The sequence below is a fragment of the Balaenoptera musculus genome, chromosome 4 (genome assembly GCF_009873245.2).
Source record: "Balaenoptera musculus isolate JJ_BM4_2016_0621 chromosome 4, mBalMus1.pri.v3, whole genome shotgun sequence".
Taxonomy (NCBI): domain Eukaryota; kingdom Metazoa; phylum Chordata; class Mammalia; order Artiodactyla; family Balaenopteridae; genus Balaenoptera; species Balaenoptera musculus.
In genome coordinates, this window is record NC_045788.1 from 53195039 (window position 1) to 53222558 (window position 27520).

Below are 27520 nucleotides of genomic sequence, written 5' to 3' on the forward strand. Positions count from 1 at the left end.
TTTATCTTAATATAATACTAAAAGAGAGAGAAAGAAGTGGGGGAAGTTTGCAATAGTTACCTCAGTCACCTGGGATACAGTCCATTGAAATAACACTTTGAACTATACTCTTAGATAAGATATCATATATAAGGTAATGAAAAATGTAACAGGTTGATTTAACAGTTATTATAGTTTTTGAAAGGTAACTCAGAGTCAGATGCACCTTTTATATCTTATCTATTTTAAAAATATCTGAAATCTGACTGAATATATAAATAATTTTTTCTTTACGCAAAAGGGAGTAGTGATTCTCAAGAAAATCAAAAGCCTTTCCAGGGGCAGGGAAATGGAAACTCTGGCTGTGACCCCTGATGGATTTGCACTGTAAGAAGATATTGTCAATTTCTGCCAGACAGGATTGCAAAGACGGCAAATGGTGATCTATAAACTGCATGGACAAGAGATGTGCACTCTGACCCTTGTTTGACAAGTATAAATCTTTCTAATTAATGACGTTAGAAAGGATAACATGGAAGTTATTTCTATTCTGATTAAATTCTCTGCAAGACGTATGCATCAGGTTTGCTTCCTAAAAGAAGCTACAAAGAATCCATCTCCATGTATGTGTAATCCTTTACCTTGTCCTGGAGTAAGAACGTCCTTCAGGTGTTCACATCTGGTTACAAATCCTATGCCTGGCTAAAATCTCAGGTCTTGAATAATTAAATAATTAATTTCAGGAGAGGTTGAAAAATTGTCTCTGTGAAGTAGACTGCCTTTTTTTTTTTAATGGAGAAAAAAATAATAGGATAACAAAAATAATATTTCCTTGATAGGTAAGCAAAATATAATAATCATTATCCTAATATTTAAAGATATAAGCTAATATTTTAAGTAATGGGATTATAAAAATTTTAAAAGCCTACTGCAGTTTGGAAAGAAATTATGACTTGGAGTATTTTAGGATTTTTTATTCATGGTTCCTCTAATCTAACATACAACAAACAGCCTGGTAATAAGTGATAGACAGTGGAAGAGTATTTTAAAGTTATATGAATATTTACTTTTGGAAATAAATTCATGAAATTTCATCACTTTTATGTCAAGAAAAAATTTTTTTTCAGATTAACTAGTTGTTTTTGTTTTTTCCCTGATACCATTCTCTAACCACAGACAATTGCAAAGAAATTGCATTCCCTCAATTATCAACCTTGTTCATTCTCTACCTTCTCTTCTTCCTTGTCATTCCCTTGAAAAACAAAAGAAAATAAAAACCCTCACACATTATGTAATATTTTACACTCTCAAAATCCTTCAGACATATTACCTCCTTTGAATCTACCAGTCATTTTGTGTGATTGGCGGGGCAAATGTCATCTCTTTTTATGGATGAGAAAATTGAACTTTGTGGCTTTTCAGTGGCATGCTCAGCATCCGTCACCTAATGACTGGTCCACTTCAAGACTTGCTATTCTTTTCATCCACCATGTTGCTTACAAACCAAGCTACAAAACAATAATTCGATAAATTCAGATGTATTCCTAACAGCTTCAGATATCATGTAACACTTGGAGGTAGTACAAGATTAGAAGTTTTACCATGGTAAATTTTTAAAAGTAATTTGACATAGTCTTTTTTATGTTAATATTCATTTAATTTTCTCTCGTGTATCTCTTCCACATCCACCCACCTTGGAGAAGATACATATAAAATTTTTAGCTAAAAAATGACACTCCCAGAACTTGACTTGTTTTTAAAAATTTTATATGATGAGTCATAATACTGTAAATTTAGAAAAGATTGAATGTCATATATACATCTAGTCACCAATGTTTTTTTTTTCTTTTTATGTGTAAGAAAATTGGGAGGTCTGTTTAATATTTCTGTTAAAGAAGCAATTTTGTAGGCAGTAGAAATAAGAATATTAAATATTGATTAATATCAACACATTGAAACATCAGAAAATTGTCAGTAAACATAATAATTTCTGAGATATCTTTAGAAATATTTTTTATTGAAGTATAGTTGATTTACAGTATTGTGTTAGTTTCAGGCATACAACATAGTGATTAAGTTTTTTTTATTACCTTGCATTATAGGTTATTACAAGATGTTGAATATAATTCCCTGTGCTTTGCAGTAAATCCTTCTTGCTTATCTATTTTATGTATAGTTCATGTCTGTCAATCCCATACTCTTAATTTGTCCCTTCCCCCCGCACACTCCCCTTTGGTAACCATAAGTTTGTTTTTTATGTCTGAGTCTGTTTCTGTTTTGTATATAGATTCACTTGTAGAAATATTTTATCTTTATTATGTATTATACATGGGTTTATCTCTATTCATTATGGCTTTAGTTGAATATGCTCTTAGTTAAGAACATTTGTAGTGTATATTAAATTTTTTTAAAAAATAGTACATTTTCAAAGACTAAATGATGTGAAGAGCTCTAACTTTTTCTTGATCTTGTTTATTCAACTAGAAAATTGCATAATCTCAGAGATTCATGCATGTGGTTATGTGAGACTATGCTCTCTCTCTCCACTGCCTGTCTCTTCCTCTCTCATATATTCACATATATAAGCACAAAAAATATTAAGTTTGTAAGTCAGAAGCTTATGTCTTTATGACTTCATTTCTAAATATATATAGTGTTAGTATTCTTCTCCATTCCTTTTGAACATGAAAAGCAACAGCACGTCTACAGGGGGAAAGAGATGTACATGCAGTTGGTAATATCAGCAACATATTTACTAGTAACAATTGTATATTTTCTTCTTAATATTGGATATCAGTAATGAAATCATGTTAGAGAAATTGATAAGGACAAATGCCCTTTAGTGTTTTCAGTTCATGAACCACCTATGTAGAGGAAAATACCCCAGGCCACTGTGTTTCCTCTCCCTAAAAATAAAACGATTTAGGTTAATGCTTGCTGGCCCCCACTCTATCATTGTATTCTCAACCTAGAACCTGGAGCAATGGATCTATACTGCATAGGTGGATCCACAATGGATAGGGAAAATGAGGAGTGGGAAAATAAATTATAGCATTCTCCTCAATATTTTGAAGCTATAGTTGGAAAAATAACATCATATTTTAAAAGACTTTTTTTAATATTTAGACTTCTTCCATGCAGCAGACATTGCAAAGGCTGTCAAATAATGTAATATGAACTTTAAAAAACAAAAAAATGCAGAGTCACAATTTTTTTCATTATTTGAAAGCAATATGGTTTAATGGGAGAAGCACAGGAAAATAAACTATGAGGACACATTCGTTTAGTCTGAAATCTGTGATTAACTATATGATCTTGATATAATCATCTTTATCTCATGATTACTTCATTTGTGAAATAAGAATAATCCCATAGGCCACAATGAGATATTAATTTAAAGCACAAAAATATACGCATGAGAATACCTTATAAAATAGGACACCTTCCCTCCCTCCCTCTCTTCCTCCCTTCCTCCCTTCCTCCCTTCCTCCCTTCCTCCCTTCCTCCCTTCCTCCCTTCCTCCCTTCCTTCCCTCCCTTCTTCCCTCCTTCTTTCCCTCCCCTGTAATCTAGTGATAAGAGTTGAGGACTCTTTTTAGAACTCTGACAACAGGCTTAACTTTCTGAATAACTTCAGGTTTATTCTTTACAAAAGCAGAGGTTCATTGCTTCTTATTAATCTCACTAGAATTATTTAAATAACTTTGGATACATCAAGTAAAGCAATTTAAAATCCAAGTAAAGGTGTTCAGTGAAATCAAAAAAGAATGCTGTGATTATGCCTCAGATATACTCAGTCTGATTACAGTGAATATTCCTCACCATAATAGTTTTTTTTTTTTTTTTTGACAAAGAAAGATGAGTTTACTTCCAAAATATAACAAAGCAAACAGGAATCTTACAAATCTCTTTAATGGCATCCTAATGATACAATACATAATTAAAGGACCAAACAACAAACCTATTAATAAGGAAAACAATTTCAAGAAGAAAGGACAACATAAAATTTGAGCTCTGAAGTCAAAATATCTGCTTAAGAAATGATCACATATTATGTGTTCAATGTTTTTATTTTTCACATGTTCCAGAACTATTTAATTTAAATGAGTAAGAATGTACTATGAAATGTTAGTTCATGGTTTTTAAAAGTGTATTTTTATTTTTCTGTTATTATAGCCATGAATCTTCAATCTAAAATGTCCACATTCTGTTGTTTTAATACATATTAATTCCCATTATGGCACTTTGTAAAAATCCAGGTCTTCTTAGCATTCTAAATAAACAGTCATACAATTCACACAGTATTGATTTTAGTATCTTCTCAGAAAGCAGATCACAGCAAGAAGCATCTGATGTGTTTTATAAATTCACCCTTTGGCTAGTCTATTTGTCTTTGTAAAGGATGGATGTATAATTTAAAGAAAAGGTGTGCTTTAGTGGAAAGATCGCTAGGCTTGAATTCAGAAAACTCTCGTTTGATCCCTGGCATTACCACTTATTAGCTCTGACCCCAGGCCAAGCTCTTCACCTTCCTGAATCACAGTTTCAGCAACTATATAATGGGAATTGAAATGACTTATATCAAATGCTTTGAATAAAAATCAGCAAATAACTTGTGAGACAGTATCTGGCTTATAGTAGATGTACAATTAATACTTGATGATTTGGCCTGAAGATGACTCAGAAGACCTAGATTCTAATCACATGATTTTCCTGAATCTTTATATAAAGTTTGACATATTTATCATATATGAATGTATTAATTTGTTAGGGCTGCTATAACAAAATACTCCTGGCTGGGTGGCTTAAACACAGATTTATTTTCTCATTGTTCTGGAAGCTGAAAATTTAAGATGAAGGTGTTGACAGGTTCAGATTCTCCTGAGGCTTCTCTTCTTGGCTTGCTGATTGCCACCTTCTTGCTGTGTTCTCACGTGCTTTTTCTCTATGTACACAGACCTCTGATGTCTTTCCCTCTTCTTATAAGGACACTAGTTGCATTGGATTAGAGCCCACCCATATGACCTCATTTAACCTTAGTTACCTCTTTAAAGGCCCTATTTTCAAATGTAGTCACATTCTGAGGTGTGCTGGAGGTTAGGACTTAAACATATGAATCTTAGGGAGACACAACTCAGCCCATAACAATAGGCCTTAATTTTATCTGTAAAACCAAGTTTGTCTCGTTATGTTATATTTGTTCTCGTTTTCCACATGAAGGCTCAGGAAACTTTTCTAGGCTATGGAGGCCAGAGGCATGGTTTTAATACTGAGCCAATGTTTTGAAGAGACTAAATTACAGAGAAAACCACAAGCTTTCTCCTTTGGTTCTTGATATCAGGTGGTAGGTCAGGGATCTCCTGCATTGTGACCAGTGAAAATAAAGAGCAAGGCTCACATTCAGTGGGTTCAAAAGGGTGAGTCAACAACTTGGGGGCATCTGAAAATGGATTAGAGCCTAACTGTGGAATTCAGCCAGTAGTCCCTTGTTGGACACTGAAGGAGTGGATTGTCTAAATGACAATAGCAACAGCATCCTCCTGGAACAGGAAAGGCGTTTTGGTTGAAAGTAAGAGTAGATGTCGGTTAAGTACAGAAGTTAAGTGGTAGGAATCAGAGAAAGGTCCTTTCTCTTTTACTGTCCCTGGCTTTGATTTTTTTTTTAAATGATTGTTTCCTGAATATCTGAATACCATGCAGCCACCCAGTTCATATGTGCTGTCTGTCCAAGGCAATGGGAATATAAACCTATGTTGGACCATTTTCAGGTGCCAGACTACTACCCTTGGATGAGTAATTCCCAAGGAGCTTTTCATTTTGTAAGGTTTGTTCAGTAAGATTGTTGTGTCCTGCCCACAGATTTGTAGTACCATTTATTTCAGAGGTGATTATTTGGCAACAGATAGCTTTATATATTATACACAAGGAAAAATATATTAATATGGTTCACAGCAAGAAATATGAGATCATATTTCTTGGTCAAAGACATTTTATCTCCAAGACCCTGTCAATAAGACAAATCCACACGTTCAAATCCCTGGGGGCTAGTTTCAGCTCTTTATTGCTATTCTTAGATAACAAAACATCATACAAAACAAAATAAAACAAAAATCAAAACAAAATAGACCTATTTTAATATGTATTTTTACAGAAGTATAAAAAGACAACACACTTAGTTGAACATGTTTATTTTTATTTCAGAAACAAGCTGGCTTAATACTTATCTCACATTCTAATGAACACATGTAAGATGTCACAACAAAATTTATTGCATAAGTTTTCCAGCCAGTGGATGTGAACAGTAGAGCAAAATAACATTCATGTAATACACTTGTACCTGTATACACTATGTTTTTCATTCATTCATTCATTGGTACATACACTAGTTTATTCATTAACCCAACAATAGAAAAATCATTTGTAGCCATGCACTATACTAGGCACTAGGGATATAAAATGAAGCTATAAGGTTACTGTCTTCAAGCAGGTCATAATCTAGTGCTACTAAAGTTATCCATCAAATCCTTTTTAATTACTGGGGATAAAAAAATAATACTAATAAAATTTCACTTTGGAGACTGGGGGCATTAGAAGTATTTCAGGTGATGTGAAGCCATAGCATAGCTTGAAGGGAGTTGACTGACTCTGTATAGAAACAGAGAAGTGTCTCGGGGTTACTAAGGACCATTTCTTGGTTACTAGTCTAGCAACTATCTCAGATACCTCATGCCTATTGAGATTTTAGCACCCATAAAAACTTAAGAATCATGTCGGCTCAGCACTTAGTGGTTCTTTGAGTTAAACAAAAGAGGGCGGGAGGCATGTGAGTAGGATGCTGGTTTAATGATTCCTATGTTCATGGAAACATACTGTGATTTTTTTTGAGGAGGAGGAGCAATCCTTAGATATGTGGAGACTAGTAATTATCACTGGTGGACATTTTGAATAAACATAGTCAGTAAATTTATGCAATATTTAACTTCTCTCCTAGAAATAAAATATTAGTTGAAGTACTTATTAGAGTAGAGTAGAAATATTTCCAATTTAGACAGAAGGTTGATAGCTGCATTGAAATATTATTCATTTAACTCTGTGTGATTTATTACAATTGTCATATATGTTTTGGGGTATAAGCACTGTAAAATAGTTTTGAAAGATGAAATTAACACTTCACAGTGTACTATATTTAAATTAGTACTGAATTTATACTGAAAAGGAAGAATCAATTCAGTAACTCAGAAGAGTTTCAATGTACAGATTCTAAGTGTTTTTGTTTTCCCTATATTCTGTCCCTAACAGAAGTTTAATGCAAAATTAAAATATTCATACTATATATTATATGAAATCACATCATAAAAACTACCTGAAAAATCTTTATTAATCATAGAAAGTGTGTTATTTTGGGGGAGGGTATCCCTGACCAATAGTTTAAAAGCAAATTTCACATGTGACAATATATTTAAAAGTACAATAAATGTCTCCTTAAACAATGTTAAAATCAAAGAATTAGACTACATGTTTTTTTAATTGAGAACACAATGGGTCTTTGAGGCTAATGTTGTTCAATCCTTGCATTTTATGGATGGTGAAACAAAGGCCTGGAAAAACTATATGAGTTGTCACATAGCTATTTAGTGTCAGGGTTGGTACCAAAATCCAGTACCATCAAATGAAAAGTCTCATGCTTTTTCATTTGTCTTGGTTATGGATTGATTTATTTGCAAATAACTGAAGCACCCTCAGAGAAAGGGAGGAAAATCTCACCCAATGCAAGTGAAAGGCATACAGCTGGACTTGAGGTCTGTGTGTGCCATTCCCTCTCTTGCCCATTCTCATCTTTGTTTTCTCTGAATTCCCACTCCTTTTTAGTTGCCAGTTTCCTTGGCAAGGCTCATGGTTTCTACATTCTGAAAAGACTAGTTTGCACATGTCAGAAAACTGATTCTGAACAGAGAAGCCATTTGCTCATATGGTGCTTTGTGTGAATTAGGAAATGGTGCCCCTCCAGGGCAATACAGCCTTGTGGGTCAGTGCACCACACTAGCCAGTGGTTGTGGCCTGCTTCTCCTTGAGCACACAACACTCAGGCCCAACACCATCTGCCTGACTCATTTTTGGTGTCTCCATTCCAAGTCCTGATTGGTCCTACTTGTATCAAATGTTGTCTTAGTTTACAAGGTGGTAAGTATGACAAAGAACCCCAAACTTATCACATATATACTTGAGAAAGAGAAGCAAAGGACAGTTGAAGTTTAATATAGGGAATCTGGCCTTACACTTGCTGTCTCTTTTCATGTATTAGACACCTAGTATAATCGTCAGTCTCGGTCTCAAGCTGTGAGAGGTCCTAGGCAGAGCTAATAACTTTCACCTGTGCACCCAGGGACAGTCTGCAATCGGACAACCCAATGACAGCTGGCTTCATCTTTTTGGCCTTGGCTTGCCTTTGGAAGTATTTTTAAAAATGTAATCTCACCAGAATACAAAGTCTTTTGAGCATTTTAGGCAACCTCCACCTCATCAAGTTCAAAATGCAATGTTAACAATGCAAAGGAACATTTTAAAAATTTGATGTCATGTAAGCAGTTTCTTCTGTTGCCAGTGTCATTGGCAATAGACAATTCCTGAAATTGAGTCACTGAATTAAACTACTTATTTAAGAGCTCTATGATGGTCAGTGAGGGGTGGCATCAGGAACCAGATTTGACAATGTTGAAGAGGTGTCCACCTCAGGTCCAACTGTTATAGGCAGAGGACGGGAAGAGGGGGTCAGCTCGCATATAAAGCTGTCTCTTCAGAGGTGTAGGGAGGTAATCAAGTCTGGCCAAAGATAGTATTCTGTTAAACCACATTGCTTCATTATCGGCCGTTAGGAATAGAAACATATCATGGTACATATTCCTTATAAAAGGGATCACAGCATATTACCAAATATAATCAGAAGAGACAAAATATGCAACTTCAGCATTTTATTTTTGACTAAGATAAATTTAACCACTAGGTTTCATAAACATTAAATAAATTATTATCATATTTACCTTTTTAGAAGATACTTTTGAAGCTATTTTGACTTCCACTAAAGCAGTATCAGCAAATTAAAAAAAAAAAAAAAATTTGTTGGCCATCACTTCCCTTTCTTTGTCCAAAGCAGTGATCTCTCATAGATTCACTTTCCACTGACCCTGAATCTAGCCTCACAATCCTTCTCCCGACGTCCATTTACTGTCAGTTAATTGGAGTTAGCACTCAAGATGAAAACTGTTCGTCATTCCACTGGTAAACTCAGCTTTCTAAGAGCAAAGACCTTGTCCTACTTACCTTCATATCCCAATGCCAGCATATTACCTGCATAACAGCGACACTCATTATATAGTTACAAATGGATACATGGCCCAGGAATTGTAAAAATAGTTTTTCACAAGCAGGTAATTCTCAGAAGAAAATATACAGTTGCCAAAATCACAAGCAAAAATAAATTTAACTTCATTAATAATTAAAAATCTTTGGAGAAATAAATTTTGGCCAGATTGACAAATATCTTTTGAAAAGTAATAATATTCAATGTTGGTGATAATGAGGGGAAATAAGTACATATACTACAGGTAAGAATATAACTTTTTATAGCTTTTCTAAATGGAAATTAGTTTACAAAAAAAATCATAAGAAAAGGAATACTTTGACTTAGAAATTCGACCTGTGAAACTATACTTCATTAAAATAGATATTTGTGCAATGATTTAGATATAGGGAATTTTGTTCCAATGTAATATAAAATTTTTTAAATAATTTGATTAACAGTCACGGGTTGGTTACATAACATTTGATGGCCTTTTTATATAATATTATTTATATTAATCATACACAGTAAATAGGTATTAAAATGATACAAAAGTGTACTTATTAACATGGACAAATGTTTAGTATATACTGTTAAGTGAAAAATAAAGATTGCAAAATAGTATTTATCATAGTTAGTTTTATTTTGTAAATATATGTGTGAATGTGCATAAGCCCCAGTAAAAGGATCTAGAAACACCAACATGTTAACATTTGCAACCTCTTGACAGGTAAGGTAATGGGATTGCCTTTTGCTTTTTTGTTTTGTTTTGTTTTGTTTTGTTGACGTGTATCTCTTTCTCACTAATGATCACAAATTGCTTTAGTAATAAAAAAAGAAATTTTTAATATTTTAAAAATTGCTTTCTAGAGAAGTTCATTTTTTTTTCTTGATATATTCTCCTATAGTAAGCAGAACATTGAAAATCATTCCATTGATCATTCTTTTTGAGAATAGCAATTTCAGCATCCAAACATTAGAAACCCTCCCTAAGGACTTCAGTCTCTGCATTTGGAGCATCAGTCTTAAATCTTGCCCTTTATTCACATATTATTTTCTCTTTTTTTCTGTCTCTCATTCCTCCTCTCTCCCTGAATCCTTTCCCTATCTTCATTAAAGCATTGATGGGGAAAAAAAAGACAGAAGTCTGATCAGAGTGGTTTCTTATAGAAGGTATACATGTGAGTCCATTATACTTTGCTTAGGTTCTCAGTGTTAGGTTTTTTTTTCTTATTATAAAAATCCATACTTGTTCATTACTTGTTTAGAAATGGAAAAATACAGAACAGTTTTAAAGGAGCTGAAAAGATGCAATTAACATAGCATACTTATATCAAGTGTCAGTTTTTATTTTTCTACATGTTATTTCCTGTATGTAGTTAAAGTTGTGTAATATTTACAATTATATGTTTTATTTTTCCAGTTGAAGTACATCCTAAATATTTTCTCAGAGCTCTCTTTTCTTTAAGGGTAGCTGTTGTGCCATATCAGCATCTATGTCATTTGTTCTTTCATTTAATAATATTCTTAAATGCCTACTATGTGCCTGCTATGTGCAAGGTGTATGTACAGTGCTACAAAATGTAAGCATGATTCCTACTCTCATGGAGTGGTCCAGTCTGGGACACAGTTGCTGCCTTGCTTAGTCTACTATAAAACTCAGTAAACAACATAAGCAGTAACTGGGAAGTGAAGTATAGGTGTTAACTAGAGTCACACAATGAGCAGCAATTGCCTATACTAAATATGACTCTTAGTCATAGTCTCCATTATTCCCTAGTACCGCTGAATTATTATACTTTTCCTCTCTCATGGGAAACAAATAGGATTAGCAAATCATGATTATTATTTTTCAAATCATGTAAGTCACACTAAGATGAATAAGATCTTTACCCGCCAAAATTAATTTAATAAGTTAAAACAAAGAGAACCTGGGACGTCAAGTTCATCTGCCCCATCATACTTCTCTATTGTGTACTTACTGAAGAACAGAGCGGAACCTTTGCATTAAGTATGTTCATAGAGGTAATCGGGATATTTTCAAAGTGTTTAATGACAGAGACAAAGCAGGAACTGACCATTTAGAAGGAGGCCCACTACTTTGTTGTGTATATCCCATTAGTTGCTCTATCTTAGATGTCTGACTGGGACATCCAGGGCAGAGACCAGAGTGACTAGTGGGGGCCCTCAGGCGGTTCAGAACAGTGGCTGTTTGCCAAACAGTGTGAAAGATTTCAACATTTTAACAACTGGAGTGGCAGTCTCAGCTCTGGAGAAAATAAATCAAAATACTGTTGGATGTCTTCTGCTCTAGGGAAGAATAAAATAATGGTCAGAACAGCTTTCCTTTTACAATGGAACTTTGTCTGTGGTAGATTTTTTGTTAATCTCATGAAAGAGAAAACTTCCAAATCTACTTGGACAATTAAAAAACAAAGAAATTCCAAATGCAGACAACTGAAATCAAATATAAACATTATAAGAATGCAGCTTAAATATTGTTGAACAGAGGAAAAAGGAAGAGGCCAGTAGGATAACTCTCTGTCTGGGCTTTGATAATGAGAAAATCGGAAGTTTCTACTTATTTTAAAAGAAAAAATTAACAGAAAAAGGAGTCATCTAATTGTAGTCACATTTATGAAGTGTCCGTATATGAACTAAAAATGTATATGAGGACATTTTTAATAATTTGTTCTCCTCTTTTAGCTTTCTTTATTGGAAAAGGCTGGATTTGGAGGTGTCCTTCTGTATATTGATCCTTGTGATTTACCGAAGACTGCAAATCTTAGCTATGATACCTTCATGGTGTCACTGAATCCAGGAGGAGACCCTTCTACACCTGGTTATCCAAGTATTGGTAAGTTCATTATTAATCCTTATTATTCTTGTAAGCACTACAAGGTTGTAATTTATAAGTACATTCTACCTAAAGTAATCAAAGGATAGTAAAGTTGAAGAATTCTTAGCACTCCGTATTTTTAAAAGTGAATGTTTTATCTTCCCAAAATTGTAGACTACCCATTTGTTGGAATAAAACTTGCTAAAAAGCCTGCAATACATTTTTGTCTCAATAACAAGGGAAAACATTTTATGTGTTATTATTGATTGACTGATAAGATAAATTAACACCATGTGGGTCGAGTACTCTATGTAGGTGGAAAGCACGTGCACATACCTAGAAGCATGAAATGTCTGCTGCTTTCGAGTTGTTGTTACAACTTTAAGTCCAGAGTCGAGGGGTACACGTGCTCAAGTCAGGTGACTGAAACATTGGGAAATGATGCTGGAGAGGAATGGAGTTGACACAATCAAATTGTCTGGCTTCCTAAAAGAAGGGATCTCATTGGTTTGTCCAGCCACTGGCAGCATAGACATGGTTATTTTGCATCAAACATCATTTTCTTTCCCAGCAAGCTGTGTTCATTATAGTGGGAATCATGTGGCAAAGATAAAAAAACAACTGTGATTTTGGCAGGTGCTCACTGTACCATTGATTCTCTGTCTAATGTGTCATTGACAAATATTCTTTTTAAACAGACTTGGCAGAGGAAAAGCTCTTTGGACCTCCTTCCATTGTGATACTAACCCATTAACCATGATACTTCAGTCAGGAATTAAGCTAACAAAAAATTCGTGTAATTACCCATGTGTTCCATCAATATTTTTCCTTGTTTTCAACAAGATATTACAAAAAACTAATAATATCTTACTTAAGTCTAACTGTCCTTTATATATATTAATATTACCAATCAATTAATAACTTTTTCTAAGAAGGAAGTAAACTGAGTCAAATATGACTATAATTTATGAATTTTGTTGGTCTACTGAGTACTGCTTTGTCTTTTAAAGTACCCCTTTAATAATCCATGTAAGAATTTTTACTGGGACCTCATTGATCTGTACTTTGTGCAGTCCACTCTCTCTTAATTACAATTTTGAAATTAAAATTAGTAGGTATCCATCTACAATTCTCAGGCATCACCAAAAATATCAGTTGAGCTCTCTCATTTGCAAATGCTCTAATTGCCTTGGGCTGTAATGTCTCAGCATCAGGAGGTTGCACATGGCAGCTAACTCTGTATGGCAAATCAGTGGTCTGCAGTGCTACTGAAAAGCAGATACTTTATGAATACTCTGCTTAAGTGGTAAGTTGCCCTGTTGGCAACAGTTACTCTTTATATATTTTTGGCTCAGGTCATTTAATAAAAGTAGAATTCAGTCATATCTAGCAAAGTGCTGGCCAGTGTCTTGAGAATCTCAGAATGTTTGTTTCTTTTTTAATTAATTTAATTTTTTATTTTGAAATAATTTCAACTTACAAAAACGTTGCAAATATAGTATGTATAGAATCCTTATATCTTTATCCCAGCATCCTCTAATATTATGTATGTCTTCTTTGGAAAAATGTCTATTCAGACTCTCTGCCCATTTTTTGAATTGGTTTGTTTAGTTTTTTATTGTTGTGTTGTATGGGTCCTTTATATATTTTGAATATTAACCCCTTATCAGATATATGGTTTACAAAAATCTTCTCCCATTCAGTAGGTTGCCTTTTCATTTTGATGATGGTTTCCTTCACGTGCAGTATCTTTCTAGTTTAACATTGTCCCATTTGTTTATTTTTGCTTTTGTTTCCTTTACTTTTAGAGTCAGATCCACAAAAAAAAAAATTTTTAAGACTGATGTCAATGAGATTACCACCAACATTTTCTCTAAGGAATTGTATGGTTTCAGGTCTTACATTCAAATCCTTAATGCATTTTGAGTTAATTTTTGTGTATGGTGTAAGAAGTGGTCTAGTTTCATTCTTCTGCATGTGGGTGTTCAGGTTTCCCAACACCATTTATGAAAGAGACTATCCTTTCCCCATTGTATGTTCTTTGCTCCTTTGTTGTAACTTAATAGTCCATATATGTATGGGTTTATTTCTGGGTTCTCAGTTTTGTTCCATTGATGTCTGTGTATGTTTTTGTGCCAGTACCATACTATTTTGACTGCCATAGCTTGGTAGTATAGTTTGAAATCAAGACACATGATACCTCCAGCTTTGTCCTTCTTTCTCAAGTTTGTTTTGGCTATTCAGGGTTTTTGGTTTTTCATGGAAATTTTAGAATTATTTGTTCTATTTCTGTGAAATATGTCATTGGAATTTTGATAGAAATTGCATTGAAGCTGTAGATTGCTTTATGTAATATGGACATCTTAACAATATTAATTATTCCAATCCATGAGCACAGAATATTTTTTCATTCATATGTCTTTTTGTTTCATCAATATCTTACAGTTTTCAGTGTACAACTACTTCACCTACTTGGTTAAATTTATTCCTAGGTATTTTATTCTTTTGATGTAATTGTAAATGGGATTGTTAACCTCTCTTTCTGATAGTTTGTTATTAGTGTATAGAAATGCCACAGATTTCTGTATATTGATTTTGTATCCTGTAGCTTTACTGAATTTATTTACTAGTTCTCACATCTTTTTGGTGAGGTATTCAGGGTTTTCTATGTATAATATAATATCATCTGCAAATAGTGACAGTTTTTTTTCTGTGTCCAGATTTGAGTGTCTTTTCTTGCCTAATTGCTGTGGCTAGGAGTTTCAATACTATGTTGAATAAAAGTGGCAAGAGTGGGCATCCTTGTCTTGTTCCTGATTTTAGAGGAAAAGCTGTCAGTTTTTCATCTTTGAGTATGTTATTATCTGTAAAATTGTTATATATGACCTTTACTATGTTGAGGTATATTCCCTCTATACCCACTTTATTGACAGTTAAATGAGGGTTGTATTTTGTCAAATGCTTTTTCTGCATCTGTTGAGATGATCATATGATTTTGATTTTTCATTTTGTTAATGTGATGTATCACATGGATTGTTTTATAGATGTTGAATCATCCTTGCTTCCCTGGAATAAATCACACTTGATCACGATATACAATTTTTAATGTATTGTTGGATTTGATTTGCTAATAGTTCATTGAGGTTTGTATCTGTGGTTATTAGTGATATTGGCATGCAAATTTCCTTTTTTGTGGTGTCCTTGTCTGGTTTTAATATCAGGGTAATGCTGGCTTTGTAAAGTGCTTTGGAAGCTTTCCCTCCTCCTCAATTTTTTTGGAAGAAAAGTATTAAGTCATCTGTGAACATTTTGTGTTAACTTTGAGAGAAGAATAGGTATTAAATCTTCTTTGGGTGTTTTGTAGAGTTTGCCAGTGAAGCCATCTGGTCCTCAGCTTTTGTTTGTTGTGAGATTTTTGATTCCTGTTTCAATCTCCTTACTAGTAATTGGTCTGTTCAGATGTTCTATTTCTTCATGATTCAGTCTTGGAAGATTTTATGTTTCTAGGAATTTATCCATTTCTTTTAAGTTGTCAAACTGTTGGCATATAATTATTTGTAGTAGTCTCATTTGATCCTTCACATTCATGTGGTTACATTTGTAACTTCTCTTTCATTTATGATTTTATTTATTTGAATCCTCTCTTTTTCTCTTGGTTAGTCTAGCTAAAGTTTTGATGATTTTATCATTTCAAATCACTAGCTCTTAGTTTCATTTATCTTTCCCATTTTTTTTAAGTCTCTGTTTCATTTATTTCCATCTGATCTTTATTATTCCCTTCCTTCTGCTAATTGTGGGCTTCATTTATTCTTCTTTTTCTAGGTCCTTTATGTGTAAAGTTAGATTGTTTATTTGGGATTTTTTTGTTGTTGTTTCATTATTATGAACTGCCCTCTTAGAACAATTTTTGCAGCATCCCATAGATTTTATGTCATATTTCTGTTTTCATTTGTCTGTAGGTATTTTTTTGATTTCTCCAAAGACCCCTTGATTGTTCAGTAACATATTTTTAATCTCCACATTTTTGTGGTTTTTCCCTTTTTCTTTTTTTCTCATGATAGATTTCTAGTTTCATACCATTGTGGTTGGAGAAGATTTTTCTTGAATTTATCGAGACTCATTTTGCGACCTAACGTGTGATCTATCCAGGAAAATGTTTCATGTGTACTTAAGAAGAATGCATATTCTCTTGCTTTTGGATGGAATGCTCTATAGCTATTAAGTCCCTCTGGTCCAATGTGTTGTTTAAATTTGATGTTTCCTTATTGATTTTTTTGTCTGGATGGTGTATCCATTGATGTAAGTAGGTTGTTAAAGTCCCCTACTATTATTGCATTGCTTTCAAATTCTCCCTTTAAGTTCATTAGTATTTGCTTTTATATCTTGGTGCTCCTCTGTTGGGTGCATATACATTTATAAATGTTGTATCTTCCCGCTGGATTGACCTGTTTATCATCATGTAATACTCTTCTTTGTCTTTTCTTACAGTCTTTGTTTTAAAGTCTATTTTTGTCTAATATGAGTATAGCTACTCCAGCTTTCTTTTCATTTCCATTTCAATGGAATACATTTTTCCATTCCTTCACTTTCTGTCTGTGTGTGTCCTTTCTTATGAAATGAGTCTCTTATAGGCAGTAAATAAATGGGTCTTGTTTTTTATCCATTCTGACACTCTGTCTTTTGATTGGCTGCTTTAGTTTATCTACATATAAAGTAATTATTGATGGGTATGTACTTATTGCCATTTTGTTGTTTTATGTTTTTTTCTCTTTCTTTTTATCTCTTTCCTTGTGTATTGGTGGTTTTCTTTAGTATTATATTTAGATTTCTTTCTTGTTTTCCTTTGTGTATTTACTATACATTTTTTCCTTGTGGTTTCTGTGAGGTTCACATATAACATTCTTGAGTGTTGCCTGTTTTAAGTTGGTAGCTACTTAAATTTGAACACATTCCAAAATTTTGTCTTTTTACTTCCCCCCACCACACACACACATTTTATATTTTTGATGATACATTTTACATCATTTTATTTTATGCATTCCTTAACTAAGTATTATAATTTTAGTTAATTTTTCTACTTTTTTCTTGTGATCTTTATGTTTGCTTTATAAGTGATTTTTTACTACCTTTATTGTATATTTACCTTTTCCAATAAGATTTTTTTCTTTAGTGTATTTTCTTATTATTAACTAATGCCATTTCTTTTCAGCTTAAACAAATCCCTTTAGTATTTCTTTCAGGGCCAGTTTAGTGGTGATGAAGTCCTTTAGAAATCAAGGGAAAGCCTTGATCTCTCCTTTAATTCTGAATGATAACTTTGTTGGGTAGAGAATTCTGGGTTAGAGGACTTTTCTGTTCCACATGATGGATATGTCATGCCACTCCTTTCTGGCCTGTAAGGTTCCTGCTGAAAAATCTGCAGATACTCTTATGGGATTTTCCTTGTATGTAACAAGTTGTGTTCTCTTGTTGCTTTTAGGATTCTCTCTTTATCCTTAACATTTACCATTTTAATTGTAATATGTCTTCATATGTGTCTCTTTGCCTTCATCTTGTTTGGAACTCTCTGGGCTTTCTGGACCTGATGTCTGTTTTCTTCCCCAGGTTAGAGAAGTTTTCAGCCACTATTCCCTCAAATAATTTTTCTGACCCTTTTTCTCTCTCTTTGCCTTCTGGGACCCCTATAATATAAATGTCATTCTGCTCAATGTTGTTGCAAATGTCCCTTAAGGTATTTTCACTTTTTAAAATTCCTCTTTCATTTTGCAGCTCTGTCTGAGTGAGCTTGTTTTGTCTTCCAGCTTAGTGATTTGTTCTTCTATCTGCTGTTTAGCCCCTCTAGTGAATTCTTCTGTTCCATTATAACTTCTGTTGGTATTTTCTTATATTTTCTGTCTCTTTGTTGAAGGCTTCATTGTATTCATACATTGTTCTCCCATGTTCAGTGAAACATCTTTCTTGGCCATTACTTTTAAATCTTTATCAGGTAGATTGCTTATCTCTGTTTCCTTTAGTTCTTTTTCTGATGTTTTGTCTTATTCTTTCATTTTGAGCATATTTCTCTGTCTCCTCAATTTGTCTAATTCTCTGTTTTTATGTATTAGTTAATAACTATCTCTCCCAGACTTAAGGAGTGACCCTATTTAGGAGATGTCCTGTGGGGCTCAGATGTGCAATCCTCCCTGGTCACCAGAGCCAGATGCTCAAGGGGTTTTCCCTATGTGAACTCTGTGTGTCTTCCTCCTGTGGTGGAGCCCAGTCATGGCTGCTGTGGTATACTGTCAGGTGGGATTTACCCTTGGACTGGCTGCAGGGTCTGGTTGTGGCTTCTGTTGGACACTGGTAAGCAGGACTGTTGCTCAGTTGTTTGTTAGGCCTGACTTAGGTGCTGGGGTAAGCAGAGCTCTCAGTGGGGCCATGCCCACTGTCTCTAACAGTTTATAGGGAGAATTCCAAAATGCTGCCCTTCAGTACTGGCATTATCAAAGTAGCCTGAGATCACAAAATGGCTTCTGCCAGTATCTCAGTCCCCAGGGAGTATCCCAGCTAGTTTCTCTCTGACAGAAACTTTAAGATTAGGAAGTGGGTCCCCTTCATCTATAGACCATATGTTTTGTGCTGATTTTCAGGTCGAGTCTGTGTGCAAGCACTTTAAGAAGAGGTTTTTCATTCCCTGCAGTTCTGTGGTTTTCCTGGATATATTTCTCATTGGTTTTCAAAGCCAGATGTTTTGGGAGCTTCTTTCTCCTGTGCAGGATCTAGGGGCTGGGATGCCTGATATGGAGCTCAGTCCCTTGCTCCTCAGGTTAAAGATCCATATCTTTGTGATTCTTCCTAATTGTGGTTTTTCTGAGATGGTGTGGTTTTTTCCTTGATGAGATCATATCTCTACCTTTCCTACTCATCTCAAAGCTGTCCATTTACCCTTTGTTGTGGAGGCTCTGTTCATCCAGTTTTCAGGTCCCTTACCATGGGATTTATTCCATATGTAGTTGTAGATTTGTTGTATCTCTGGGAGGAGGAGGTGAGTTCAGGATCTTCCCATACTGCTATTTTGAACCCTCTCTTTTGTTTGTTTAATACATATGAAATAAAGAGAATAGTACAGTTAACCCTCCATATACCTCAACCAGCTTCATCAATTATTCTACCATTTTTGTTTTGTCTATATATCCCCTCACACTCCATAGCACCACTTATTTTTTCAAATAAAATTTACGTAAATTGAAATAGATATATCTTAATTGACAAAAGGATACAGCCATGTACTCTCCATTCATATTTAGTATTAGAACATTCCCATCACCTCCAGAAGTTCTCTGAGTCACTTCAGAATAATTCCCCAACACCAAACGTAGCTAACCACCAGTCTCAAGATTTTCATGGTAAAAAATTTTTTAATTTTATAAAAATGGAAACATGAAGTATATATTCTTTGTGTGCAGATTGTTTTGCTCAGAATAATGTCTGTGATATTTATTCATGGTTGCAGGTATCAGTAGTTCATCCCCTTTTGTTGCTGGGAAGCATACCACAATTTTTGTATAGGTTTAGGTAGTTTTTTTTTTTCTTTAAACAAGAATGTCAATGCACTCTTCCACAATGCATGATCCAAATAAGTTGTTCAAAGAAACACATGGTCTTCTTGTAAGGTAGCTCAGTAAGTCTTGTTGCATATCCAAATATGCAATAGTTCTTGATTATTATAGAATCAGAGAAAAGAGTAAAAAGTTTTAAAGTAATCTTTGTCTGTATAACACAGAAAAGAATTCATCACTCTTTTTACGAGAATGAGACTTTAGCTTCATTTGGCATGTAAATTAACTACTCTGAGCCTTATTCTCTTCACAATAAAAAGGAGGATTATACTAATACGTATCTCACAAGATTGTTTGTAAGGAGATGCAAAATTCTGGCCTCCACCTTATACTTAGATAGAAACTCTGAGGAAGGGGCCCAGCCATCTGTGTTCTGACAGATTCTTCAGGTAGTTCTGATGCAGCTAAATTTTGAGAGCCACTGAGCTAGAGGACCTTTACTATTCTTTATCTACCACATCTGAGTTGGACCACTGGGGCTACTGACCTAAACTTTGTGACCTCATGTTACTGTTCTTTCAGCATCTTGTATTGCTGCCTCCACACCAATCAGGACGGAGGAACATATGTATTCCTGATCCTCAGCCCAATTTTTTGTACTCAATGGGCTGTTAGTGAATATTTGTTGAGTTAATAAGTTATTCTCTTTTATTTTTAACTTTTAATTGGAGTATAGTTGATTTAAAATGTTGTGTTAGTTTCAGGTGTACAGCAAAGTGAGTCAGTTATACATACATATATATCTCTATAGAGATATATCTGTTCTTTTTCAGATTCTTTTCCCATATACAGAATATTGAGTAGAATTCCCTGTGCTATACAGTAGGTCCTTGTTAGTTATCTATTTTATATGTAGTAGTGTGTATATGTCAGTCCCAGTCTCCTTATTTATCACTTGCCCCCACATTTCCTCTTTGGTAACCATAAGTATGATTTCCATATCTGTGAGTCTGTTTTGTTTTATAAATAAGTTCATTTGTATCATTTTTTATTAGGTTCCACATATAAGTGATATCATATGATTTTTGTCTTTCTCTGTCTGACTTACTTCACTTAACATGATAATCTCTAGGTCCATGGCTGTTTGTGTGATGATTCTGATCCTTGGCTATATGCTAATTTTAATTAACCTAATTAAAACTCCTTTTAAAAAAGTATGTATACATACTTACACACAGTTTTTCTCCCTAAATGCTTCTGTCAATTCTCTCACATCTCTTTTACCACTCAGAATAGCAGAGATTGCACTGATTGAAAAAGCTTTGAAATTCCATTTAAGATATTAGGATATCAGAAGTCTAATCTAGTCTCTTAATTCCTTTGATAATTTATCAAATATTTCAAAGACAAAATGTTCAAACTATCAGACTTTATCATAACTTCTTCCACCAACTTGCCAGGAGTGTTTTAATACATTCAACTATGATCCAAGCAAACCCTGTTCCCTGGAACCATATAATTTTAGAATCCTAAGAGGCTTTAGAGTATAAATAGCACAATTTTATTCTCAAAATTGAGGCATAAGAAACTTGATCATGTTATCTAGGGACTCAGATAAATGGGGCATAAAAACTGACATTTACAGTAACTGGTTATTATTAAAATACCTGTGATCAGTTATAATCAAAGATGTGCTTGGCTTAAAATCACTAATTGGGTACATAAGGTAAGGCTCAAAACAAAGAGGGGATCAAAAACTATGGGGTGAGCATTAAAATAAAGAAGTGAGAAATTGATATCATTAAGTAGTATTCTATTTTTACTATGTTGAAACACAGAAAAGGAAATTCTACACCAATTTCTAAGTATTAAGACTGTCTGACATCTGAAGGCCTAGAAATAGTATTAGGAGTTAGAAATCCTTTTGTTTCCATATTATTTCCCTTAATAATATATCTTCTGAAAACTCTGTAGGTTACAGAGTTGATTTTAAATTTAGTATCATCAGATAACTGCCTGGCTAATCTCTGGACTACTACTTAATTGAAACCCAAGATATTTCTTTTATCTTGGCTTAGACTTGATTCTCATTATACCCTATTTCCTAAAATCCATCCTGATTTAAAGCCTTATGTCTGTGTCCTGTTCTTTATTTGTTATAATCCTGTTTTGTTTTTGTTTTGTTTTTCTTTTTGTTTTAAATTCTGGAGAGGAAAATCGTTTCAGTCATTTTACTCTAGTGAAGTGTATCAAACAACACAGTTTATTTAATATTCCCAGTGTTACAATTCAGTGGATCCGTGTGTTGTTTACCTCCTGTCTGTTCAACATTGCCTCTGCCAACCAAAACCATTCAAAGAATAAAGAATATTTCTGTAATTTGTGACAAGTCTTCACCAGGTGTTCTTGGTCCAGGTACCTGGACAAATATTGAAAGACTGACTTGAGTTGGCACTAAATCAACTGAGACAATGTTGAACTAGAATAGCAGAAAATATAAATATGTGCCTAGTTGTCAAAGCAGAGTGTTAGATACTCACAGCGTGAAATACCTTGTCACTTGGTTGGGAAAAAATAAAAAATGTCTGTATTCTTACTATTTTACTGTAACTGGTGGTTCTTGAATATGTCCTAAAATCTTCCTATTTACATGAAGTATTATTCAACATGATTCTTAGATCAATTTAAAGAGTGGCTCATTATTAAACAATGTGATTCTTTTTCAGAAAGTTTAATTTGCAACATATTTAAAAAGTAGATAGTTTAAATTCAAACTACTCCTTTTAAAAAAACTCTAAATTTCATTTTGAAATATAATTTTGGTAATATAAGTTTTCTTGTATTTCTTGGTTCCAAAAAATTGAAAATTTCCAATTGATTTTTGAAATGTCTAGGATTATAGTCTTCAGAGACATTTTTGAGTGATTATTATTCTTAGGAAATCAGTCTGCCATGTAGTATATTAGTTGCTCAGAATGTTCTTTACTGATTATTGTATAAGGAGCTTTCTATTTTAAATTAAACAAATACTCTGTCAGTAGAGACAATCAGGTTTTTTGTTTGTTTGCTTTAAGAATCAAAGTTTTCACAAAAATTGGTGGTGATTCTAAGAGGATAAAGTCCACTGCTTTAAAAAAATGATTTACAAATATATTCCTTCACAATGCATATAAGAAGTTAATTGAAACAACAATAAAATTAGTTTTACATGTTTTTAGCATTTTATCTTATAAGATCTTTTAACAAGACAGCTTTTACTGGCCCCACTTCAGCTTATTTGCTGATCTTTAAAGAAACTGAGCCTTAATCAATGTGACTTGACTAACATAACCAGCACTTAAATACAAGGTTATCTAACTTCTAACGTAATGGGAATTCCACTATATGATTTGGCATCCACTATACAACTTAGGCAAATAAGATTTGCAGTTTGGTGTGATTCAAACTTAATGATGAACAAAGTTTGACTTCGTTTTTCTCATACATTCGCCATATGCTTGGGGGGTAATGTTGAAGGTGAAATATAAAATAGTAAAATTATAAAATGTATCTATAGGTTTAGACTATATCAGTATAACCTCAGAACAAATTTAGATTAAATCATATGCAATTACCAGTTGTCTTCCAGAGTACAGTTTTTTACACTTACCTATAAAAATGGAAATTGCATATTATAAAATAAATAAATTGAACAGTCAATCAACTAACCAAAGAATTAGTTATTTGAATTTTACTTTTTCAACCACAAATTTATGTGGATTATTTTAGTGGAATATATTCAGAACTTGTCATTTTCCAAACTTTATTAACCTTTTAATTTAATAGCTTTAAATTGTAAAATAGAATAATCAGATTAGCTTCCTCAAAGATTTAAATTGTTGTTATTATCCTGAGTACAACCCACCTTTTCAAGGAACTTGTCAGTAGCTGAGCAATAGTAGATATAAAAGAAAAGGAATAAACCTGAGAAATAATTAATCATGCTGATCGACACAATTAATTTTACTTTTTCCAGCCAGTTTTCATGCTTTTTCATCTGCTGTGGTCAGAACCTATAAACTACAGTATGAGGAGATTTTGCTATTGACAAAATTAAGCTTTTTTAGAGAAAATATCATTAGTATAACTAATGTCAGATATGAAATTATAAAGGTCAATATAGTCTGTTTTTACATTCACTGCCAAATGATAAAGGCAACATAAAAATAATGTCTCTTTTTTTTTTTTCCTCAACACTATTTATTATCCATTCATCTGTTTACTGAAACTTACATGGTTTTTATAATTTGGCTATTGTAAATAATGCTGCAACATTATTTGCAACGTCTGCAACAGATCTCTTTTCAAGATAATGTTTTGTTGCCTTTTGATAGATATACAGAAATGAGAATGCTGGATCAGATGGTAGTCATATTCTTAACTTTTTGAGGAACATCCATACTGTTTCCTGTAGTGGCTGAATCAGTTTTCATTCCCACCAACAGTGTATGAGAGTTGCTTTTTCTCCACATTCTCATCAATGCTTATTATTTATTTTCTTTTTGATAATAGCCATTCTAACAGATGTGAGGTGATTTCACATTGTGGTTTTGATTTGCATTTCCCTGATGATTAGTGATGTTGAACATCTTTGTAATGTACCTGTTGACCTTCTGTATATCTTCTTTGGAAAAATGTCTCTTCAGGTCTTCTGCCCATTTTTTAGTCAGATTTTTGTGTGTGTGTGCTATTGAATTGTACATGTTCTTTATATATGTGACTATTAACCACTTATCAGATATATGATTTTCAAATATTTTTTTCCCATTCAGTATGTAGCCTTTTCATTTTGTTGACAGTTTTCTTTTGCTGTACAAAGCTTCTTAGTTTGATGTAGTCCCAGTTACTTATTTTTGCTTGTGTTATCTTTGCTTTTGGTGTCAATCTAAAAAATCATTGCCACGACCAATGTAAAGGGGCTTACCCCCTATGTGTTCTTCTAGTGGTTGTACATTTTCATGTCTTATATCCAAGTCTTTTTTTTGATTTTGAGTTAACTTTTCTGGATAGTATAAGATAAAAGTTCAGTTTCATTCCTTTGCATATGTATATCTAGTTTTCCCAACACCATTTATTGAAAACACTATCCTTCCCCCATTGTTGGCTCCATTGTTATAAATTAATTGGCTATATATGTGTGTGTTTATTTCTGGACTCTCTATTCTGTTCCACTGATCTATGTATCTACTTTTATGCTAGTATCATACTGTTTTGATTACTATGACTTTGTAATATAGTTTGAAATCAGGGAGTGTAGTACCCCCAACATTGTTCTTCTTTTTTCAAGATTGCTTTGGTTATTTGGGGTCATTTGTGGTACCATACAAATTTTAGTATTCTTTCTTCTAATTCTGTGAAAAATGCCATCAGAAATTTTATAGGGGTTGCATTGAATCTGTAGATTGCTTTGGGTATTATGGATATTTTAACAATATTAATTCTTCTAATCCTAGAAAGTGGGATTTCTTTCCATTCATTTGAGTCTTTTTCTATTTCTTTTATCAGTGTCTTATAGTTTTCAGAATACAGATCTTTCACTTCCTTGTATGAGTTTATCTCTAAGTGTTATTTTTTGAAGCTATTATAAATGAAATTTTATTCTTAATTTTTCTTTCCATTAGTTTATTGTTAGTATATAGAAACACAACTGATTTTTCAATATTCATTTCATAACCTGTAACTTTATTGAATAAGTTTAGTATTTCTAACAGATTTTTGGAGGAGATTTTAGGGTTTCATATATATACATACACACACATATATATATATAAAGATCATGTTATCTGCAACAGAGACACTTTTACTTCTTCCTATTCAGATGCCTTTTATTTATCTTTCTTGCCTAATTGCTTTGGCCAGGACTTCCAGTACAGTGTTGAATAGAAGTGGAGAGAGTGAGCTAGAGGTACTTCTTTTTTTTTTTTTTTTTAAATGTAGCAGTTATTCTAAAATTCTCTCCATATCATTTCTTAGGGATTGCCAATGGTTGGCTTCTCCAGAAGCAGGTACTGAGAGAGAGTTTAATTGGCAGGATTGTTATTAGAGATCAACACCTGTGAGAAAGAGGGAGTGCAGTGGGGATTGGGCAGAGGGGAATATGGACTTCAAAACAGTGAAACCACTGGGAATAGATGGTCTATCAGGATTGACCATTAGTGAACCAAATGGCCAGGTCCGTATACCTCTTCTGAAATCAGTCTTTGGATGTGTGCTGCCTCAAGAAAGGCATGACACTTGGCAAAGTGATTCCTGTGACTAAGGCAAACCCTGAAAAACTTAACAGCTGGTGACTGTCTGTTCATAGCACTCACAGCAGCAGGTTGACAAGTTCTCCCTTGACAGAATGGAACATCACCATGGAACATCTGGACAGGACATTACTATGTCCAATACAGAAATCTGGCTTTAATTCCATTCTTGGTCATGAGTTAGAAGTGCTACAGCTACACTGTCTAATATAGTAGCCAATAGCCCTATGTGGCTATTTAATTTTAAATTAAATTAATTAAAATTAAATAAAACGTAAAATGTAGTCATACTGTTCTCATTTCACGTGCTCAGTAGCCACATGGGGCTATTATAGAGGACTTCCATCATTAAAGAAAGCTCTACTGGATGAGCTCTACAGAGTAAATGTTTGAAACAATGTGATTTTATACAAAATTTGGTGGCTATCTGCTGTATTAGATCATCCCTGAGACTTTCTGTATATAATCTTGAGAACTGAAAATTGTTCGTCTTCTTTACCACTTGAATTATTTAAAATCTATTTACAAAGCAGACTCTAAGAACCACGTTCTGGGGATGCTTCATGAATTCTTTTATGGTTTAGTGTTGAACCAAAACATAGTTGAGTGCTCCTAAAGTAAACATTTTCCATTTCCAGTATTCTCTGGAGAGTTTTCGAATTTTAAGTATGTAAAAATAAATCTTGTAATGCTACTTTAAAGCGTTATTGCATTTGCTTCAAACTGCTGGCATTGTAAATTTCAGTCCCATACAATTTCATTTGAGAGCTGCATCCTGGATGAAAAAATGTGTTCTACTTGTGTTTTGCCTATCAACAGCCACTCAGTCCTAAATTTTCCAGCGAGAGTCGAAAAATTAAATCTTTGGAATATTATGTTTTTTGAGAGAGAATATTCTCAGTATTAGACTTTTGAGGAGTATAAATGTGGACTGCTTTTGTAATAAGTCAAAAGCCAGGCTTCAGGACCTCTTTTGCATGTAAAACCAGCTCTGTCTGATGGAAACAGGTCAGGTAATGACCTTTCTTTCCTTGACACCTGAGTAACATGAAGTGACACCACCTGTATATTCACAAAGATTGTGACTTACATGTTTACACACCTATGTGATTACTGAATACCCTCATAACTTCCTATTAGGCACAGGAGCTCCTGAAAGCCTTTCTTCTCTTTTCTCCTTACGCTTCTCATTAATTACTCAGGTTTTGGACTTGATAACATTTACAAAAGTATATTTAGTAAATTTGTTGAGGAAATAGAGGGTTAAACTAAGTTGCACAGCTTTCTTTACTATAGAAATATTTTTTTTTTTTTAAAGAAGAAAGAGGCCTCCTTTTTTCTTTTTCTTTTTTATAATTTTTATTTATTTATTTATTTATTTTTGGCTGTGTTGGGTCTTTGTTTCTGTGCGAGGGCTTTCTCTAGTTGCGGCGAGCGGGGGCCACTCTTCTTCGCGGTGCACGGGCCTCTCACTATCGCGGCCTCTCTTGTTGCGGAGCACAGGCTCCAGACGCGCAGGCTCAGTAATTGTGGCTCACGGA

The 27520-nt window shown here is 33.7% G+C and overlaps 1 protein-coding gene across 3 annotated transcripts in view; it reads left to right on the forward strand.

Annotated features, from left to right (window-relative positions):
• NAALADL2 (N-acetylated alpha-linked acidic dipeptidase like 2) overlaps positions 1-27520 on the forward strand; it is a 1542421-nt gene that overhangs the window by 975641 nt on the left and 539260 nt on the right. For all 3 annotated transcript variants that reach the window (XM_036850518.1, XM_036850517.1, XM_036850516.1), the window contains one exon: positions 12022-12172. In XM_036850518.1, the coding sequence (XP_036706413.1) occupies positions 12022-12172 (151 nt within the window). The remainder of the gene's footprint in view (positions 1-12021; positions 12173-27520) is intronic.